The sequence below is a fragment of the Ananas comosus genome, linkage group 8, assembly GCF_001540865.1.
Source record: "Ananas comosus cultivar F153 linkage group 8, ASM154086v1, whole genome shotgun sequence".
Classification (NCBI taxonomy): Eukaryota; Viridiplantae; Streptophyta; class Magnoliopsida; order Poales; family Bromeliaceae; genus Ananas; species Ananas comosus.
Window position 1 is genome coordinate 2,636,665 of NC_033628.1, and position 22,452 is coordinate 2,659,116.

Below are 22,452 nucleotides of genomic sequence, written 5' to 3' on the forward strand. Positions count from 1 at the left end.
AACAACGAATTATTCAAAATATTTGATGTATTATTATTGGAACAGAAATCAGAATGAATATTTAGAATTTTGAAAGAAAATTTTGGTTAAGAAAGAGAAGAATGATGAAGAGAGAGGATGCGAGGTGTTTGGCAGAGAAGGCTTTAAGTTGTTTACTTTAGAATAGGCTAATTTTGAATTCAAAACATGAATTTGACTATTTATATTTCAGAGTGGATAAGAAATCAGAATTAGATTTCTCTAAAACAAATAACAACTATCGAAAATTAGAGCTCGATTTTTATAGAATAAACAACAACTATCGAAATCAATTCCATAGATAAAATCAGTTATAATTAAATCTCATTTTTTTTTACTTGGATTTAAAATATTTTAAAGTCATCAAAAGTGGAAAGCTTATCTAAAATGTTATATTTGGTTTTAACATTAATTTTTGAATTTAAAGTTAAATTTTAACTTAAATTTGAATTGAATTCATGAATTGACATCATGAATTTAATTTCATATTCTCAACTTTATTTGTAAATTTAAACTCAAATTTATAAATTTATATTTTAAATTAAATTTTATTTAAATCTGAATTCTAGTTTTAAAATTTAAACAATTTAATTACACTTTACTACTATATTGTACTATTTTATTTTTTCAAAAACACCATTACATTATTATATTTATCAATCTCTACATTGTATTATAATTTTTTTCTATCTTGTAACTACTTTCTTTTCTAATAAATATCACTAAATTATTTTTTTTTCTCAGGAATCTCTGCATTATTGTTAACAAATCTATTATCTTAGATCAAATCTAATAACTTGATTAAGAGGCACACTTAAATAGTAGAAAAAATGCAATGTAAATATCCATGGCACACTCATTGAAAATTTTTATCAAATTATTTTTAATTATTGTTTATTATTTATATAATTTTTTTTATTTTTTGTCAAAATAAACTTAAAATATCCTTTGCCACTTTTAATCTTTATTTCTTAATGGCTTTTATATAACATTATATGTTTACTGCTTATTGGAATTGGAAAAAAAAAAAAAAAAATTGAGTGGTACTTTGAAAAAAAAATAGTACAATGTGAAAAATAAAAAATTGTAAAGTACAATGTAGTACATTGTGGTTATGCCATTTTAAATAAAAATTTAAATTAAAATATTGAAAGTGAAATTTTAATTAAATTATTTTTAACAAAGAATTTCAACATGAATTTGAATTCAAGTTGAAAATTCAAATTCAGAATTTATGTTTATATCTTGAATTTAATTTCAATAATGAGTTTTAATTTGAATTATGAATTCAAATTTTCAATTTGAATTATAATTTAAACTCAAATTTTTAATTTATATTGAGGTTTTAATTCAAATTTAAAATTTATATTTAAAATTAAAATTTAAGATCAAATAGTAAATTAAAATTTGATTCAAAATATAAATTCAAATTATCAATTTAAATTTGAATTGATATTTTAGATTAAGTAAATTATTAGATTATGGAAAGCAAAAGAAACTTTTAGAGTCCTTAAAATCTCTCTAATTTTATATTAAGTTATGCCACATTAATTGTATAAATATTGCTAAAAACTTACTACTTATTAAGGCCAAATATTAGGAAGAAAAACCAAGGGTTAATTATACTTTTGGCCTTATAGTTGAATAATATTTTGACCTCTAATTTTAATTTATTATAATTGTTAGCTCAATTTTTTTAAATTATTGAATTAAGCTTCATGGTATATTTAGTTGATTAGGTGATGATGTATTAGAAATGTGGCAGTGATGTGTCATCCTTGTTATTTCCATGTAGTTAAAAAACTGTTATGTGGATAACATATCATTATATATTTAATTTAATTTAATTATTGAATATTATTATAATAATATAAAAATTTATATAAAAAATTATAATAAGTTAAAGTTGGGAATAAACATATAATAATGTGCATAATTTAGCCAAAGAAAATAACTTGACTATCACATTTTTTTTTTTGTCCTATTGAATNAAAGAAAAAAAATTTTGTTGAATGGAGATGAAAAGTTACATGAGTGACAGAAGGGAAAAGAATTACGAAATGAAAATTACAGAAGTGACAGTAGGGAAATAATATGTTCTATTTTAAAGCATCAATATTTAAGAGCGAAGAAAATTACAGAAGTGATGTGAGTTTTAAATTTTTTCCTCTTTCCAAAAATGCCTCTATCCTTTTTTACTAATATTTTTATGTCTATAAATTTTCAGCCAATTATTTTAAATAATTAACTAAGTAATAATTTATTCCCAAATAAAAATAAATATTTTTCTTATATCCGCACCGCCAATAATTTTAAATAATTCGTAATCAAATATTCATATTTGAGTTTGACACGTGGCAAGCATATAGAAAGCCACGTGTCAGCTTCTCACATAGGGTTCATTAAGGGTTCTACTTTTATATATAGTAATAGATATGAAGTAAAAATTATATCTATACTACTTATAAATTCCTTCGCAAAGAATAATTTCAAAGCAACCGCCAATCATTTCGTAAAATAAAATCGTATCTTACATTTTGATCAGAAAAAACTAACTCTATAAAAAAAAAAATAAAGCAAATGTATGTTAAATTTGAAAATGAAATCGTATCTTACATTTTGATCAGAAAGAACTAACTCTAAACTATTCACCATCTCTGGGCGATAAAATTCAGGCATAGTATACAGACAAATCACTCTAATTTTGATCTTCTATTTGTCTCCAAGAGGAGTGATGTCACGTATTGAATCATATCCAAGTGCCATATTCTAAAAAAAATAAGACATCCAATAAAAAAAATTAATATATCATATTTAAATAATAAAATAAAAAAATATATGTTCTCTTTTAAGGCATCAACATTTAAGAATTAAGAAAATTACAGGAGTGACAGTAGACAATAATTTTAAATAATTAATTATTTGCCAATACAAAATTTGAGTTTGACCATTTTTTTCGCAACTAACTATTTCAAATAATTTGCAACAGATTATTGCTTATTTCGCAACCAATAATTTTAAATAATTAATTATCTGCCAATACGAAATTTGAGTTTGACTATTATCTGTCAATACGAAAGCATATAGAAAGCCACGTGTCAGCTTTTGTGACAATATTACCCTCGCATTTATATCCTATTTTCTATCTTTTCTAAAATAAAATATCTATATTTGAACTTGACACGTAGATTATTTTCCCTAAAGCAGTAATATCCGCACCCACCAATTCTTTCGCGTGAATTTCTTAAATATCTCAACATAATTATAGGTGACTTTGAAATAAAATTATTGAGTTTGCAACAGATTATTTCCACCGCGAAAAAATAATTCCCAACAGATTATTGCGTATTTCGCAACCAATAATTTTAAATAATTAATTAAACTAATAATTTTAAATAATTCGTAATCAAATATTCATATTTGAGTTTGACACGTGGCAAGCATATAGAAAGCCACGTGTCAGCTTCTCACATAGGGTTCATTAAGGGTTCTACTTTTATATATAGTAATAGATAACAAAAAATTTCTAATTAATTTTATATTTTTTAACAAATAAAAAAATACACTATCAATCTTAATTATAGTACATATTAAAGTACACAAGCTAGAGAAAAAGAATATGGACCAAAGTAAATATTCAACTAAAATGCAAAATTCAATCCTACTCTATTATCTATGAATTGGTATGCAAAACAATTTATATTTACATATTGATGTGCGAAATAAAATGATAACTAATATTGATATGAAAAATTACAAATGACATTAATATTTAAGTATATAATGAGATCAACTAAACTTTCATATTTGACACAAATTAGAGTAAGCACACATATATTATGTTCCTACTGTCGCTTTTAAGATTCAAAAATATATAGATGTTGGTTTTCAAGAAAATATAAAGAAAAAAAATTTTGTTGAATGGAGATGAAAAGTTACATGAGTGACAGAAGGGAAAAGAATTACGAAATGAAAATTACAGAAGTGACAGTAGGGAAATAATATGTTCTATTTTAAAGCATCAATATTTAAGAGCGAAGAAAATTACAGAAGTGATGTGAGTTTTAAATTTTTTCCTCTTTCCAAAAATGCCTCTATCCTTTTTTACTAATATTTTTATGTCTATAAATTTTCAGCCAATTATTTTAAATAATTAACTAAGTAATAATTTATTCCCAAATAAAAATAAATATTTTTCTTATATCCGCACCGCCAATAATTTTAAATAATTCGTAATCAAATATTCATATTTGAGTTTGACACGTGGCAAGTATATAGAAAGCCACGTGTCAGCTTCTCACATATGGTTCATTAAGGGTTCTACTTTTATATATAGTAATAGATACCATAAAAGATTAAAATCTTAACTAAAAAGTTATAACTAAGTTTATATTTTACAATTTGATTTAAAAATACTTAATAATGATTAATCACCATTTAATTTTTTCTATTTATTTTTTTCTTAACTCTTCATTATTTAATTCATTTTAATTTTGATAGAATAAGCTTAGGCCCTCTCTAAATTTTAGCCCGATTATACTTAATTATCTGAACTAACAAATTATGTTAGCTTTTAATTTTATTAATCACCTAATTATGATTTTTATAGCCCAATTACATTTAATTATCCAAACTTAAAAAACTATACTAACTTAATTTAATTAATAACCTAATTACGATTTCTATAAAATTTTATAACTAATTATACTCCAAAAAAGTCAAGGCCCTTACTGTTTGCGCTTTTTTTTTTTTTAAAAAAAATACTAAGTTAAGATAAATTTAACAAATGTTTAATTCTAGATAACTATGAATTAAGAAAAAACTAATGAAAATTTGAGCCAGGTAGCTGATTAAAATAATTTGACAATTTATATAATTGATAAAACTTATTTAGAGTTAGAAACTTAGATTGAATAACTAAATATAAGAAAACAAAGTTTTTAGGATGATTTGCTGAATTTTCCGGATTTAATTCATTTGCAAGATCTTTTATTGCTTGGAGACCACACACTTAGGTATTATTACTAGGAATCCGGCTACTATCCTATTAATAGGATTGGGACCATTGTCTTATCAAGTCATTTTCAATGATCGACACTTCAAATTGATAATCGGTACTGTTGAAATTAATCTACACTATAAGAAATATATATATATATATATATATAGAGTGAGGCTACTATGCTATCGTAAGCACGGAGCCTTCCGTGCTTCCAGCTCGTTTTTGATGTTGCGACTTTCAAATCGTCGATCGGCTCCGTTAAACTTGATCTAGAGTATTTGGAGTGGGCCTAGAAAAATAAATTTATTAATTCTTTTCGATATCATTGCCTAAGTGATCGAGACTGGGCTCAAAATCAATAAATTTCAATGGCCGTAGGAGGCGTTTGCAAGGTTAAACGGTGAGAAATACCAAAATCACGTAAAATTTTTTGACTAGAAAATTTTTATAACTATATAAAACAAGAATAAATCTTTGATTAATTTTAATGCAATATTCATAAATTTGTAAGATTTTTATTTTCAGCCGGTTGATTTTGAGCCCCTTTGTTCGACTTACAAATGATGAATCGTAAAATCATAAAATTTATTTTCTAGGTACTTCAATATACCTCTAGGATCAGTTTAACGAGCCGATCGTCGATTCGAAAGTCGCAACATCGAAAACGACTGGAAGGCACGGAAGGCTCCATGCTTCCGATAGCAATAGTGCCTCATCTATATTAATTAAGAAGATAGGCAGCACGCTACGTTTATTTCATTTAGAAATAAGCTTAGCTGGAAATGTGAATCAACTAGAATTCGAACTTGGATCTCCGGTATCAACCACCAAGCTCTTTGCCACTTGCTCTAAGGACGGTCGGTCACTATAAGAAATATTTAAAAACTGAATTTTGTAATTTTTGAAAATCATTATCAAGTCTATCGAAGAGTCGAAAAAATGAACAGTCATAAATGAATAACCTTCTTAAAATAGAGGTTAGACTTTCTCAAATTATGATCAGAATTATCAAATATTATTTAAATAGTATAAAAAATTTTCTATCAAAAATTCAAACAGTTTGGATTGCTCTACACCGTTAAACAAGCAAACGGCTCATATAGGCCGTAAAAAATTATCGATTTTATGATCCTTTGATCACCGCGTAAACGATTTTTAAAATTTCTGAAATTTAGTTTCTAGATATTTCAAATACTCTAGATCAACTTTAATGGGTTCGATCATCGATTCGGCATCTCTACCATCAAGAACGATTTGATAGGACGATGGTCTCTATCCTATTAATAGGATAGTAGTTGGATTCTTATTATTAGTATGTCCGTTACTTATAAATCCATCACACTCTCCCACTTTCGTATTATTGCTAATATGTCTGTTACTTATATATCCATCACACTCTCCCACATTATTTAATATGGGATTTTATTGGGATGTCACATGCTACATACCTTTGTTAGTTAATTCGCGAATTATTCACGAATTATTGAAAATCCGAAGTAAACGGTCCGTTTATGAATTTTTTTTCTAAAAAAAGAGAATTATTCGCGAATTTTTTGGCCAGTCGAATAATTTTCGAATAATTCGCGAATAATTCGCGAATTATTCCCAAATTATTGAAATATGAATAAAAAACTTATAATTTTTATTTTTAAATATAGATTACCTTATATTTTATATTTTATATTTTATACCGAATATATTTTTTAAGCCGAATTTTTCAACGAATTTAAAAATTAAAAAATAAATTTTACGCTTATTATACCCGTACCGAATTTTTGCCGAATCCGAATTAACTAATTATGCTACATACTCCCCTCATTTAGGTCCTGACATTCTCGTTAGTCTGGCTTAATTATAAGCATAGTCCCGGATTATCAAATATAACGATCCAAATCACCGGTCCAGAATGCTTAAGTCTAATTATTATTATTAATGTATCCGTTACTTATAAATTTAATACACTCTCCGACATTATCCAATGTAGAACTATTGAAATGTTACGATAATCATCTCAAGATACATCTATTCATCTATCAGTCTAAGTGAGTCAATGCACTGTCTTATTTATGGATGGCTTAGTTTGTCTCTTGCGCGAAGGCTTCTGTATAATTTTTGTTTTATTTGTGAGAGTTTTTATGACGAGAAATCAAAACATTTTAAGCATTGTACCTTGCGATACGGAAATAATAATTAGTGATTGAATTATTTTAAGCTATGATTTTGCAAAAATTTGGAGACTAGGGTTTTTATGATTATCATCATTTAATGTGTGCATGTGATGGTGGTCGGTGATACATGAGGGTTGAATGATCATATGTCCTTGTAAACGCGATTTAATTGGTTGTGACTAATAAATATATGCATGTACCAATTATAGGATTTTATTTTACTCTTTTTTTCTTTTTTTGGTTCAATGTATCTCCCATGAATCCTAAAAATAGTTAAATTTTAAAATGGATGATTATGTTGAGATGGTAAGAATTAGTATTGACAAATTGTATTCATTGAATCTGATCATGCAGATTTACCAAATTCATTACATCTCTGTAAATAAATTAGTTCGTTGTTTTTGGTTCATATTACATTATTACTATCCTAATAGGCTAATACATAAGAAAAATGATTTGGATCTTGGACAAAGAATACCATATTAGCTATCGATGGTGCACATATACAATGCGATGCTTTAGGGCTGTTTGGTTGCATGTAGTTGCAACTATACGGCAGTTGTAACTGTATGCAAATATAAATTTCATATTTGATTTGATGTATTTAACTTCAACTCCTGTAGCAGGAACTGTAGGAGGAGGCTCTATTACAATAGTTGAAACTATGCCTAAATTTGTCGCAGTTCCAACTGTAGCAATTGGAGAGAATAACTTTAAATAAAAGACAATTCATAATAATATTCTTACATATTTTTACATTGAAGATAATCTCTCCATTATATATATAAAACGATAAATTTTTAAAAATTATTTATCAACTACATGCAACTAAACAAATTATTTATAGTTGTATCGCTTTCCACTGCATCCAACCAAATAAGATGCATGTAGTTGCAACTGCTACATTTTCAACTACATGTATTTCCAACTAAACTGCATTTGTAATTACATTTTGTGTATGTAAATTTAGTTAAAATTCTTCATATCATGTATATCAACATAATAACAATTCATAATAATATTCTTATTCTAGCATTAGCTATATTTTGTCTGCAATAAATTGCTGTGTTTTATTATTTTTGGGTTTATAAAATGTAATGCTATACAATCTTTGTAACAATAGCTAGGTACTCATAGAAAATGAAAAGAGAAATTTACCGACCGTCCTTAGAGCAAGTGGCAAGGGGTTTGGTGGTTGGTACCCGAGTATGGCTGGCAAATGAGCGAGCCGGCTCGCGTTCGACTCGCGTTCGACTCGATATTTGGCTCGCTCGAGCTCGACTCGAAATTAAATGAGTGAACAAAAAGAAAGGCTCGAAATTTATTTCAAGCCGAGTTTGAGTATTACTCGGCTCGTTCGAATTAGGCTCGAAAAGCTCAAAAAGCTCGAATATATATACATATATAATAGAGCTACTATGCTATCGAAAGTATTGAGGATCTAGTGCTTTCGATTTTTTGATTCTTAGATCAACCCCTTTAATCATTTCTTATCTTTGGACTAATATTATTATTACCTTGTAGGGTATTATTTAGTCCTCAGGGGGACCGCAATCATACCAACCATACAATTCTTAATCAAAGGATCAAAAATTTGAAAACATCAAATCCTCTATATTTTCGATAGTATAGTAGTTCTACACTATATATATATATATATATATATATATATATAGAGTCCGGCTATGGTGCTTGTAAAAGCACCAAGCACTTGGTACTTGTAAGTTTTTTACCATTAGATCTACATCTTTGATCATTTTCAACCGTTAAATTATACTATTCNTTTCAAGCGGCTCGTTTAGGGCTCGAGCTCGCTCGACTCGAAATTAGGCTCGCTCAAGCTCGGCTCGAATTAATTTCAATCCAAGCTTGAGCTTAAATTTATGCTCGAAATTAATTTCAAGCCGAATTTGAGCCGAGATAAGCTCGCTCGAGCTCGGCTCGTTTCCACCCCTATACTCGAGGTCGCAAGTTCGAATTCTAGTTGATTCACATTTCAAGTTAAGTTTATTTCTAAATGAAATAAACGAAGCGAGTAGCGTGCTATCCAATCTCTCTCAAAAAAAAAAAAGAAGAGAAATTTGTAGAAGGTAAAGTATTTTATTTTAGACCAAAGGATTATTTGTGTGGGTAGTTTTTATTATTTTTGAGTTCTTTTAATGTTTTCCCATTAACTTATTGAGGAGTGTGATCTTAATTTCCATGAAAAATTATACTATTAAATTTTTTTTTTTTATTTTTTTGAGAGATAGGTAGCATGCTACCCGCTTCGTTTATTTCATTTAGAAATAAGCTTAGCTGTAAATGTGAATCAACTAGGATTCGAACTTGGGTCTCGAGTACCAACCACCAAGCTCTTTGTTATTTATTCTAGGAACAGTAGGTTCTATACTATTAAATTATAGAAGCTTCTGCTTATATACCTTATTACTGTTCACAATTTTCAAATTTACCACCTTATTTTTCAAATACCCATCTAAACCTCAAATCCCATTAATATATTCGAAGAAATTTTTGAAAAAAAAAAAATCAGTAAGAATATCTTAATCAACCAAAGTGGTAGATGGAATTACCTAGTGTCAAACAAATTGCTCAAAGAATTAGGTTCCAATTTAGCCTAGAGACCAAAAAATAAAATAAAATTGGGCACATTGTGAAGAGCTAGCGATTGTAAACTGCTTTTAATTTGCAGTTTGTACCATTTCGATATATCTTTAGCGACGTAATAAAACTATTGTAAATTAATAAGTGATAGAAATACTAGATTATTATGGATTAAAATGCATTCTTATTTTCATATTTGAGCCAAATCACTAGCGTAACGGTTTGACCTATAATTCTTACATTTTCAATCATACTTTCTTTCCTATATGATGCAGGACTATTGAGATGTTTTCTTCGGCTTAGCATCGATACCAACAATCCAACTCCCTTCAGCTCTGACGCCAAATATGACAACCCAACTAGCAGGAATAGTTTATTGGGTCCAAACCACTGGCCTAAAATGTTTCAGCCCAGTTATTACTATTAGGGTCCATGATATTTATATTCCCAATTATATTTTTTTTTTCATTCGACATGGAATTATTCAGTATTATAACTAGTAGTCCATTAATAAAAATAAACTAGTTTTACTGGCCGTACCTAGCACAGTTGGTTAAGAACTTGATGCTTGGTACCTAATGTCCCAAATTTGATGCTTAATTACTTTATATTTCAAGCTAAATTCATTTCTAAATAATAAATTTAACAAGCAGCTTGCAACCTTTCTCTCTCTAAAGTAAAAAAGAATTTTATACTTTCCCAAGAACTATTTACCTATCTAGTCTTTTTACAAAAAAATATTCCCTATCTAGCCTTCTTTTGAAAAATATTCCCCATCTAGCCTCATTTTCAAAGATTAGAGAAAAAAAAAAAATTAATACCTTTAATATATATTAAGGGGTTAAGTGGGAGAGATTATCTTTTTCTCTCTCCTCTCCTATTTCCCGAGATCCCTTCTCACTCTCTAATTTTTGCGTATAATTTATCTCATATCGATTTATTTCAAAATAGAAAATTTTTATATAGCGCATCAATCGTTTTATATTTTGATGGAAATATTATGCATGGTTCGGAAGGAGTTGATTATAATAGTTATGATCCAAAGCTATTTGGATTTCTCGTACTTTAGGTTTTAATACATTAAAACATAAAATTTATAGGCCGAATGGGATCAAGATTATTTTGATATAAAAATTAATGGAAGAGGAGAGAGAAAAAGATAATCTTCCCCACTTAACCCCTTAATATATATTAAAGGAATTAATTTCTTTTTTTTTCTCTAATCTTTGAAGATGAGGCTAGATAGGGAATATTTTTCAAAAAGAGGCTAGATAGGGAATATTTTTTTGTAAAGAAGCTAGATAGGTAAATAGTTCCTTTCCCAACCTTAGTGACTTGATAGTTAATAATAAATTTATTATTCTGAATATAAAGTATACAATATTTTCAATATATTACAAATCTTGAGCCAAAAGGCCCTACATGTAAGAAATAGTATCACATAAATAGTGAAAACGTAATCAAAATGGTAAATTCATAGTATTAAAATTTTGTACCGGATTTATTTTAATAGCTTCTCTGCTTAAAAAAGTAGTGCGACGATCCAAGAGTTCGACAAAAGTTGAATTTTCGCTGCAGCAAAAGCAACAATTACATTACGTACAGCTAGAATGGAATGTTCATGGAAAATTCTTTTTTTTTCCCGCTTTGGATGAGGGGGAGCTAACACAGCAAACTACGGTTATCAATGCCTATTTCTAAGGTATGTCGATGGATACGAATATTCAAAATTTTATCCGAATTTAAATTTAAATAGAGTGAATTTATTCGATACTAAAAGAAATGTAGTTTCGAATATGAATATTAAAAATAATATCTTGACGAATATGGATTCAAGTGTGGTTTTTGTGTGTACCCGACCCAAATCCGAATATGATCCGAAGTGTATATATATATATATATATATATATATATATATATATATTGGATGTTATATCTGAATTTAAGTTTTAAAAATTTAGATTTAATGTAATATGTTTGAAATATTATAAAGAAAAATAATTATTTTGAGTTTGGGCTTGGATTCAGGTTTCGAATTTCTGGTCGGGTTCAAATTTGGATATGAATTTTTAAAATCCGTCAAATTTGGTTTCAAATTTGAGTTCGGATTCGAATTTCGGACTTGATAGTCGGATTCGAATTTTAAAAAATTCGCCTCGAATCCAACGCAATGACATCCCTAACTATCATTGATTTGGCGAGACTATTCAGCTCGTCAAATCGGTATATATGAGTCAATTCATGGTAGAAAGGACATCACATTGCTTTTAGTGGTGAGGATTTGTTCAGAAATTAATACAATGCTATCTCTATATCTAAAAGTGGATATAAATCTTCCAGTATATTTACCGAAAAGTTACTTTTATCACATAATTTTTATAACAATCTTATTCTTTAATACTAATAAATCAACAAGTTTGTTTCAATGCTATCTCTATATTCAAAAATTGATGCAAATTTCACACATCACTCATCCAAAAATTAATTTTATCACATTAGTCTTATCACAATGTTATTTTTTTTAATAATAAAGACACAAAAGATTGCGGGCCAAAGTGAAAGAAGGTGCAAAGATTAGGGATAAAATTAACGAAAAATAAAATATTAAGAATGAAAATAAAAAGAAATGAGGTAAAGATTAGGGACCAATGTGCAATTAAATGCTGAGCAATCTCTGCACTTCTAATCTAGGTGTATATTTTACATTTCATTCATCTAAAAGTTTTTTTTTTCCTCTAGTTTTGTCCTTTTTTTCTTTTATAAAAGACTTAATTATACTATAGCACACTGAACTTTACAAAATTTTTTTTTTCACTTTCTACTACTATTTTTTTTTTTCTAAATGCACTACTCAACTATTCTTTTTTTTTTTAATTAAGATATTTATATTATAAGCAATAAACCTACAATTTTATATAAAATAGTGATTACAAGTAACAGACCATATAATCAACTTATTTTGATATAAAAAAATATAAAAATCTATAAAATAAAAAAAAAGTAAAAATAATTTGATGGAAATTTTTAATGAGTCTATTGTAAAAAAATTATTTTATATTTTTCTACTATTTAACTATTAGCTCTTAATAAAGTTATTATTTTTGTCCAGAATAATATATTTGTAACAATAATATGGAGATTGCCGAAAAAAAAAAGAAAAGGTTTAATGATATCTACGAGAAAAGCAAATAGTACAAGCTGTCGAATCATTCACGCTAACCATTAATCCCAAAAGTTCGAACAGTTAGAAATACACAACTAATTCACTTAAAATGTATAGATACAGTATTCACGGGTCTCGATCGTGACTCGGCCCAACCAGCCTCACGCCATTTCGAACATAATTCGGCCCACCCAGCTTCACGCCATTTCGAATATGACTCAATCCAACATGGCTTCCTACCACAGGGCAGAATGCCGATCCATTTAAGCCAACAATCCCTCCTACAGCACCTGAACACATTCGCAGGATGTCTTATCGGATCGTTCGCGCAGTGGCGTTCACCATTAATTCCAAAAGCTCGAGCTGTTAGAAATATGCAACTAATTCACTTAAAGAATACAGATACAGCGCCCACGGGTATCGGTTGTAACTCGGCCCAACCAGCCTCACGCCACTTCAAACATGACTTGGCCCACCAAGTCTCACGCTATTTCGAATATGACTCGGCCTAACATGGCCTCTCGTCACAGGGCAGGATACTGGCCCATATAAGCCAACACAAACTAGAAAAATAAAAATAAATCTAAAATACAGTATAAAGATTGATAACATATAATAATAAAAAGTCTTTGAAAAAATATAATATATAATATTGCAAATAAAAATAACAGTAAAGTACGTTATAGTAGAGTGTAATTAAGCCTTCACTAAAACAAATTTAAATTTTTGGGAATTCTAAACAAAAAGTATAAGATTTATTACACTTATATATAAGTATACATAAAATATTTTCCTTCACTAAAACAAATTTGGTAGGAGTTGTACTTCAAAGACAAATCCTTTTTAAGTGGAAGCTTACCTAAACTTTGACCTTTGCAAGTCGAAATTAATTTTATAAGGAAAAAACTTAGATATCAATACACAAAAGGAAAATATGTGGAGAGACCCCTAAACTTTCTCTCTCAATTAGTATGATTAAACATTAGAATTTAAAAATACAGTGAATTTAAAGTTTAATAAAATTATATATATAAGACATACGGTCAGAATGGCTGTGCAATTACTAACTCAAATATGAGTCCGAGTACTTTACTCTTATGAGTATAGACCACTTTGTACTCATAAATTTTCGACCGTTAGATCTACCTTTTTAATTATTTTCATACGTTGGATCATACTATTCAATCAACCACCCACTCAACTTGAGGAAACCACTATCATTTTAATCGCACATCTCTTCATCCAACGGCCAAAAACTTATGAATTCGAAGGAATTTATACTCATAAGAGTATAGTAGCCATAATTCTAAAGTTATATATATTTGCTAAAAGTTAAGGGACCTAATTGTTAAAATTTAAATTTCAGGCGGCTGTCTGTAAATGAGTTAAAGTTCAGGGGGTTGTCTGTACATTTTTCTTGTGGGCCCCGCATGTCAGCTAAATGAGAAACTCACCTTCTCCGTTCCGCGACTCCTCTCTTTTTTTTTTTCTTTTTTTTTCCTTTTTTTTACTCCCAAATCGAACACGAAGAAGACGAAGAAGAAGAAACACTGAGCAATGCACTCCACTCCACCGCACCCACCACCCCCGCATCCCCAGAGCTTCCCCCATAACTCCCCCAAGGATCCCCGCGGCCACCCCCTCCTCTGCGTCCTCCTCCTCTCCCTCCTCTCCCTCCTCCTCCTCCTCCTCTCCCTCTCCTCCCCCCATTCCCCACCTCCCCCCTCGTCCTCCTCCTCCGACGCGGCGGCGTCGGCGGCGGCGGCGGCGGCGGGGGTGGCGGAGATCCCGTCCATCGCCTACCTCATCTCCGGGAGATCTGGCGACGGCGACCGCATCCTCCGCCTCCTGCTCGCGGCGTACCACCCCGGCAACCTCTACCTCCTCCACCTCGACCGCGCCGCGCCGCGCGCCCAGCGCGAGCGCCTCGCCCGCGCGGCGCGCGCCGCGCTGCGGGGCGGGGCGCGCAACGTGCACGTCGTCGGCGAGCCCGACTTCGCCAACCCCCGCGGCGCCTCCGCGCTCGCCGCGGCGCTCCACGGCGCCGCCGTGCTCCTCCGCCTCTCCCCGCGCTGGGGCTGGTTCGTCAACCTCGACGCCTCCGATTACCCCCTCGTCACCCAGGACGGTACGATCTCGAGTAGAATCTAGGGTTGGTTTCATTTGGTCGCTAGGTCGGTAGAATCGAAGCCGCTAGTTTCTTGGATCGGCGGATCTGATTCGCTCATACTTGTTAAGAAAACAATGTCATTTGCAATGAGTTCCTCTAAGAAAAGAATGTGTGTTTTTTTTTTTAATTTGATTTGTTGAATCCATTTCATTGTAGAAGCTATGACACGAATTTTACTTATATCGTTTTAATTTGATTTGGTCCTTTAGTTCCAATACTTTTCACTACTTTAAACTTTATTTTTTAAGAACTTGGTAAAAAAAACTCGTGTCTTTTCAAGCCTGAGATATCTGCAAGGATGTTATCTTGGTATTTATTCGAAAAGGAGATTGAATTTGAGTGACACTTACGGAAGGGGTGTACATATTTTATGTTGGTGATTTGATGATAGAGCGAATACCTTGATTATGGCAAAACACTCTAAAAGCAATGTGCGGCAAAGATGAACAAGAAAAGATGAGGTTTAACCTCTTCATTGTCCTACACTTCTTCCACTGCTTTGCTCTTTACTCTAGTAGCAATTTGCGTGAATTATGAAGTTCATTGATGTCATATATGAAACCCATGCAATTAGGGCATCTGAATTCAGGTAAGCGTGCCCACTGCTGCTGCGAGCGGTACGGTCGGCATAAAACATCTTTGTTAATGAAACTTTGCAGCCCAGAGTCAGGCATAGCGGTGATATAGGTTCTCCTATTTGCTAGATTTTTAAGAACTAATGTGTGGAGCATAAATGTTTTTCAGATCTACTCAAATAGAAATATTCTTTTAGGGAAATTCTGGCTACCTGACTTGAGTATATATGTGTTTCAGATCTACTTCATGTCTTCTCCTTTTTACCGAAAGATCTCAACTTTATTCAGCACAGCAGTTATATTGGTTGGAGAGAGTATGAACTTCACACTCTTGTTTTTGCTAGCCATTTTCTTTTCCTGCTTTACCATTAGTTGTGAGAGTTTCGTAGTTGTGATGCAAGGTTTCTATTATTTTTTTAATGCAGGTCGCGGCGAATAAGGCCAATAATTGTTGACCCTGGTCTTTATCTCTCAACCAGGGCAGACGTATTTTATGCTACGCAAAAGCGTGAGCTGCCAGATGCGTACAAGTTATTCACTGGTAAGTGTTTATATCATTCTAGGGTATTATGACTGAATTTATTAGTAAATCCTCGTAATTATGCATCAGAATGAGAGGCTCCTACTAAGAAAACTTTCTTGTATTTTGTTCTATCTACAGAAAAGACGCAAATATGTAATGAACAGTGATACTGCGCAGTTAGATAATGTCGATAACTTAGCAAACTTTTAACAGCTAGTTATGTATATCTTTTAACCGTGTCTGTTAACACACTGAGCTGGTCGCTTTGCACCTACATAATTGCTTGCATCATTCTCTACTAAACTTTTAGTTGTGTTCAGAATCAGTTGCATTGGAGTCTAACTAAGCCAATCAGTTTTCTGAGTAACTCAAGATAAGATGTCTATTGCACGGATCTCGGACTTCACTCTTTCTTTTCTTTCAGTGATTCCTTATGTGTGGATAAGGAAACTTGTGCCTAGTTTGGCATGCATTCTCTAAATGCAACCGGCTTGCTGCTTTAAAGCTCCAAAAGAATTTACTTAGAAGCTCCGCTCCTGCAATGCTATGAACTGCTGTAATATGGTGGTGGGGACTTCCAATGGAGAAGCATCCCAACAGATGCTTTTCTGATGAAGGTTCCAACCCCATTTCCACAGCATTCAGTAGTATTAGGCTTACTTTGGTAATCCGGTGGCTAAAAGTACCATTTTTATACTATGGAAGTGCCAATAAATCTAAAAGCTTACAATCTTTTCTTTTTTAACATTTTAAAATTGCAGTTACAATTGCCACCAGAGAAGTATATAGCCACATGCTTGTCCAGTAGCGGTTGCAACCGCAATTTTATAATGTAAATGAAGGAATGATTGAAAACCTTTTTTGAAATTTTTTGATCTTTCATAGTAGAAAATTAATGCTTTTAGTCACCATATTACCAAACTAGGCCTTAATGGTGTTGAGCGTTAAAGTGCTTTTGGATGCATTTTCTTTCAGCTCTAAACTCTAAAGCATGACAGGGCATTTTGAATACACACTCCCAATTAGGCCAACTGGAAATTTGAAGTATGACACTTCACCATTTATTGAATTAGGTGTTTTTTCTAAGGTTTAATATATTAGGTGAATGATGTTCATATCTTACTTGTAACACTGAACATTGATTCTTGGGTGATGATGCTACTGTTATCGCATTATAACATGCAAGGAGTGCCCCTGCCGTACCATGCCAGTGGCGTATTAGCACCTGTCACAGGTTCACGTGGCACCCAAAAACTGTGGGCGTGCTATCCTGTATCGTGGTGTGCCGCTCCCGTATCACCCCGTATCTCGGCGTACCACCCCTAGATCGCCCTGTGCCCATTCGTGCCGAACCAGAATGGTTTGGCACAGATCTATTTACTCTTTTTTTTCTATTTTAATGGTCAAAAGAGACCTCTTGATGGTGTCGCCGTTGTTCCTGTGACAGTACCTATCAAGGTAGTACACGTACATCGCGACACAATTCGTTATAATGAATATGTTTGCAATTATTACGAGATGTACCCGCACCAAATGAGCTTTCACCAATATTAGCAAAATTTATATAGTTGAGGGACCAATCTAGTGACTTATGATTGACAATTACTAGTATGATCCACGTAGATACTCCATATACTACTAGCAATGGAAGATAAAAGTTTAGACTTTAGAGTTATGATTTAGGCATATTGAATTATCTCTAATATTATATGTTGTTAATTATTAGTCTTATATTAGCATTTATATACTTTCATGAGGAGTTGTGTATGACTATTTTGACTTGGACTGGATAAAAGATACAATACTGGATCAAGTGTATATACATTACAAACCTTAAACATCTTAAAAAGCTAACGTTACATGATTTTTTTTTTTAAGAAAACAGTACTAAACCCTGCCAGAATGCCACTGGCATAGGAGGCCGTGCCAAGACTAGCACGCCTGTGTCACCGTGCCGTGCCGGTGGCATAGCAGCAGGGGCCATACTGGTGGCATAGCAATCCCTGATAACATGCTAAATAAGTTCAGCAGGTTTTTACATTTATTTTATTAAAATGGGTTGGAGGACATGCTCCGCCTCTATGTTGTTTTGATCAACAACACATACCTAGGGTGAGTCAAAAGATTCGTAAATATTTAAATATTCACCAATAGAATCACTTTGTTAAATTCCAAGATGCACTCTCATAGGACAAGAAAAACTGAATTGAGGATAAAAAATGTAATATCTCTTGTAGATTTCTTTGAATGATATCTGAAGGAAAAATTCTTATGCATTGACCTTCATTGTTTTCTGCTGAGATGTTCAAGAAACTTATTCAGAAGAGTACCCTCATTAATTACCTTGAACACGCTATATTATTCTCATTTTCAAATCATCAAAACTGCTGGTGGATTTCTTCTAATTTTCTCTTCATCAGGTGATTCTTCTGTTATTCTTAGTCGGAAATTCATTGAGTACTGCATCTTGGGTACCAACAACTTGCCGAGAACTCTTCTTATGTATTACTCCAACATGCCTTCACCACACCTGAACTACTTCCACACTGTCCTCTGCAACTCGCCCGAGTTCAACAGGACGGTCGTGAACCACAATCTACACTATGTAACCTGGGACATGTCTTCAAGGAAGGAACCCCGCCTGCTTACTCTTGATGACGTGGCAAATCTGACCCGATCTGGTGTGGCCTTTGCGACGCAGTTCGCCAAAGATGACCCAGCTCTTGACCGCATCGATCAGGAAATTCTAGGCCGCGGGCCTGGCAGGGTAGTTCCGGGAGGCTGGTGTTTAGGTGGGGGCCGGGGAGATCCGTGTTCAAAATGGGGTAGTCCGAATGTTCTTAGACCTGGTCGAAGAGCCATGGACCTTGCAAATGCTATTGCGCAACTTCTCACTCCAGAGAACCTCTATTCTCATCAGTGTATATGGGACTAAGCCATGTAACAACATCAGGTACTATCTCCCACTGTATTGTTTGTTTTTTGTTTTGGTATGATCTTATTCCGAAATTGGTGATTCTTGTGCTAGTTGGTGGCACTTGGTTAGATTAGTTTAGGAGGGTGAGAAAGGCCTGTATTGTTTTTTGATGAGACATGTATAGTGTTGTTAAGCCATTTGATGCCGCAATTTAAAATGCGCAACTTGTTGTTGGCATGGATCTATCAATCTCTGTATTGGATTGGACCTTGTTTGTAGATATTAAAGTAAGCAGAATACAAAGAGGGGGTCACTGGATCCAATGGCCTTGTGACTCAGAGAAAATGATTCAGGGTACATTTGGTAACCAGCATTGGATTTGACAGGGTAAGATGAGGAGCAGTTTGGGGGAAAGATTGCTGGTTTAGTAACGCATGGGGATCGGCGTCATGAGAGGAATCCGATCGGACCAAATGAGTCTATTAGGATGGGATTATCGCTTCCTATGGAGGCTGTAATGTACAACTTAAGCAATGTGAATACCTATTACACATTGGTCTCATGTTACAATATCAAATTACCAGAATCTAATCAAGAATATTGGAAAATTTATATCTAGCTATCAGGTTTAACTTTTACGATAATTTGAAATTTATCTGTAATTTTTTTAAGCTTTTGAGTTTGAAGCTTTTTTTAAAAAAAAATTTCATAAAATTTTCTGTTGGGCATCTTTCACTAGAAGCTAGGAAATGCTTCATTTGTAGTTTTAACTTTTTCTTTTTCCTTCAAGTATCCTTATTTGAGATGTAAGTTGATAAAGGTTGAGTAAGAGGTAAAATTGGAATAAAGGAATGCGTATATGGTGTCAATGAAGGGGAAGAGAAGTTAAAANATGACTTGTAAAATGTAACACTTTACTTCCTTGCTTATCAGTGGACTCTTACAGAAAAGAAAGAAAAAAAAATCACATATGATAGTAAGCTATAAATGCAATATAGTAAAGGAGAATTTTTGAAGTTGTTTCTTACATTTGATTACTGTTTGCATGACAAACTTACAAGACTTCAATTCTCTTGATTTGTTGATGGCAACCAAAATTCTATCATATGTATGAGAGATGCTAGAGAGAGAGAGAGAGAGAGAGAGAGAGAGAGAGAGAGAGAGTTTACCAAGTATATTATTGATAGTATATAAATAGTATTTCTTATCAATATTTTCATCCTTAGATTATTACTATTCCATCAATCTCTGCTAAACTCTTAGGCATTCAATAATCAAAAAGTTGACAATAAATACTATTTTCATACTATTAATAGTATTCTAGTTTCATATATATAATATATATATATATATATATATNTTCTTATCAATATTTTCATCCTTAGATTATTACTATTCCATCAATCTATGCTAAACTCTTAGGCATTCAATAATCAAAAAGTTGATAATAAATACTATTTTCATACTATTGATAGTATTCTAGTTTCATATATATATATATATATATATATAGAACTAGGCTGGAATACTATTAATAGCACCAAGCTATTGGTGCTATTAGTATTTTAGCCATTGGATTGAGAAATATGTGGTTAGGATGATATGGGCCCCCTAGGGTTGAGTGGGTGGTTGGTTGAATAGTATAATCTAACGGGCAAAAATAATCAAAGGGGTTAATATAACGGTAGAAAACTTGATAGCACCAGTATTTGGTGCTATCGATAGCATAACAGCCGGACTCTATATATATATATATATATATATATAGCTAGACTAGTACACTATCGGTAGCACCGAGGCTTCCGTGCTACCAAGTTGTTTTCAATGATGCGGCTACCAAATCGATGATCGGTTCCGTTAAACTCGATCTACACTATTGAAAGTATTTGAAAACCAAATTTCATAATTTTTCGACATCATTTGGCTAGTGATCAAAAGGTTTCAAAATTGATAATTTTAACGGTAAATTTGATGCATTTGTGAATTTAACGGTATAAAACAATCCAAATCTGATGAAACTTTTATAGAAATTTTTTTTTCACTATTTAGAGTAAGATCAGTACCTCTGATTTTAAATTCAAGTCGTTTATCATCATTTTTTATGAGCTTTTTATTTTCAGCCGTTCATTTTTAGACTACTCGTTTGATAAGTAAATGATGCCGAAAGATTATAAAATTTAGTTTCCAAATACTTTAATAGTGTAGATCAAGTCTAACGAAGCCGATCGTCGATTTGGAAGCTACATCATCGAAAATAACTTGGTAGCACGGAGGCCTCTGTGCTATCGATAGTATACCAGCCTAGCTATATATATATATATATATATATATATATATATATAGAATTAGGCTACTATACTATCTATAGTACCGGAGCTCCAGTACTATAGTCTTGTTTTCGATTTTAGAGTGTTCAAATTAATGATCCACACTGTTAAATATAATATAGGGTATATAAAGTTCTTAGGAATAAAATATTAGTTTTTTTCGACATCGTTTACTTAGTAAATAAATTATATCAAAATGGACGGTGAAAATTGAATAATCTTTAAAATTTGAGCATAGAATTTTTAAATTCAAGATCAAGAATGTTAACATTAATCTAGATAGTTTAAAGTATTTTCTATCAAAATTTGAAGAAATTTAAATTCTTCTACACCATTAAACTCCAAACTCACCAAAGTAGCCATTGAAAATTGACAATTTTGAAATGGTTTGATCATAAAGTAAACTACGTCGAAAAAATATAAAATTTTATTTCTAAAAACTTCAAATACCTTAGATCAGTTTTAACTGTGTGGATCGTTGATTTGAATATCCTAAGATTGAAGACGAGACTATAGTACCGGAGCCCCGATACTATAGATAGTATAAGAGACTCTCTCTCTCTCTCTCTCTATATATATATATATATATGTAAGCAATCTCTCTCTCTCTCTATATATATATATATATATATATGTAAGCGAGAGAGAGAGAGAGAGAGAGAGAGAGAGAGTGAGAGTAGGGCTAATTATACTCTTATGAATATAAAACCCTTCATACTCATAAGTTGTTTTCGATGATAAAGCTTCCGAATCGATAATCCACTCCGTTAAATATGATCTAGCAATATTTGAAATTTTTAAAAAATAAATTTCGTAATTTTTTGAAATCATAATAAAGTCTATCAAGTGGGTAAAAAATGAATGGTCAAATCGAATGACATTCTAAAAATGGATGATCGTATCCTTTAATTTAAGATCGAAGTTATTGATCTTTATCTAGATAGTGAATAGAATTTTCTATCAAAAAATCAACCTATTTTAATTT

General features: G+C 31.7%; 1 protein-coding gene across 2 annotated transcripts; it reads left to right on the forward strand.

The window, feature by feature from the left end:
* LOC109713552 (beta-glucuronosyltransferase GlcAT14A) lies at positions 14,463-19,758 on the forward strand. 2 transcript variants are annotated; one of them, XM_020237662.1, is made up of 5 exons: positions 14,463-15,083; positions 15,939-16,014; positions 16,126-16,241; positions 18,644-19,176; positions 19,527-19,758. In XM_020237662.1, exons 1-4 carry the CDS (start codon positions 14,513-14,515, stop codon positions 19,156-19,158), a joined length of 1,278 nt encoding a protein of 425 aa, XP_020093251.1. In that variant the 5' UTR covers positions 14,463-14,512; the 3' UTR covers positions 19,159-19,176; positions 19,527-19,758. The 2 variants fall into 2 exon arrangements, with proteins under 2 accessions (XP_020093251.1, XP_020093250.1); XM_020237661.1 differs by having other exon boundaries at positions 14,464-15,083; positions 18,644-19,758.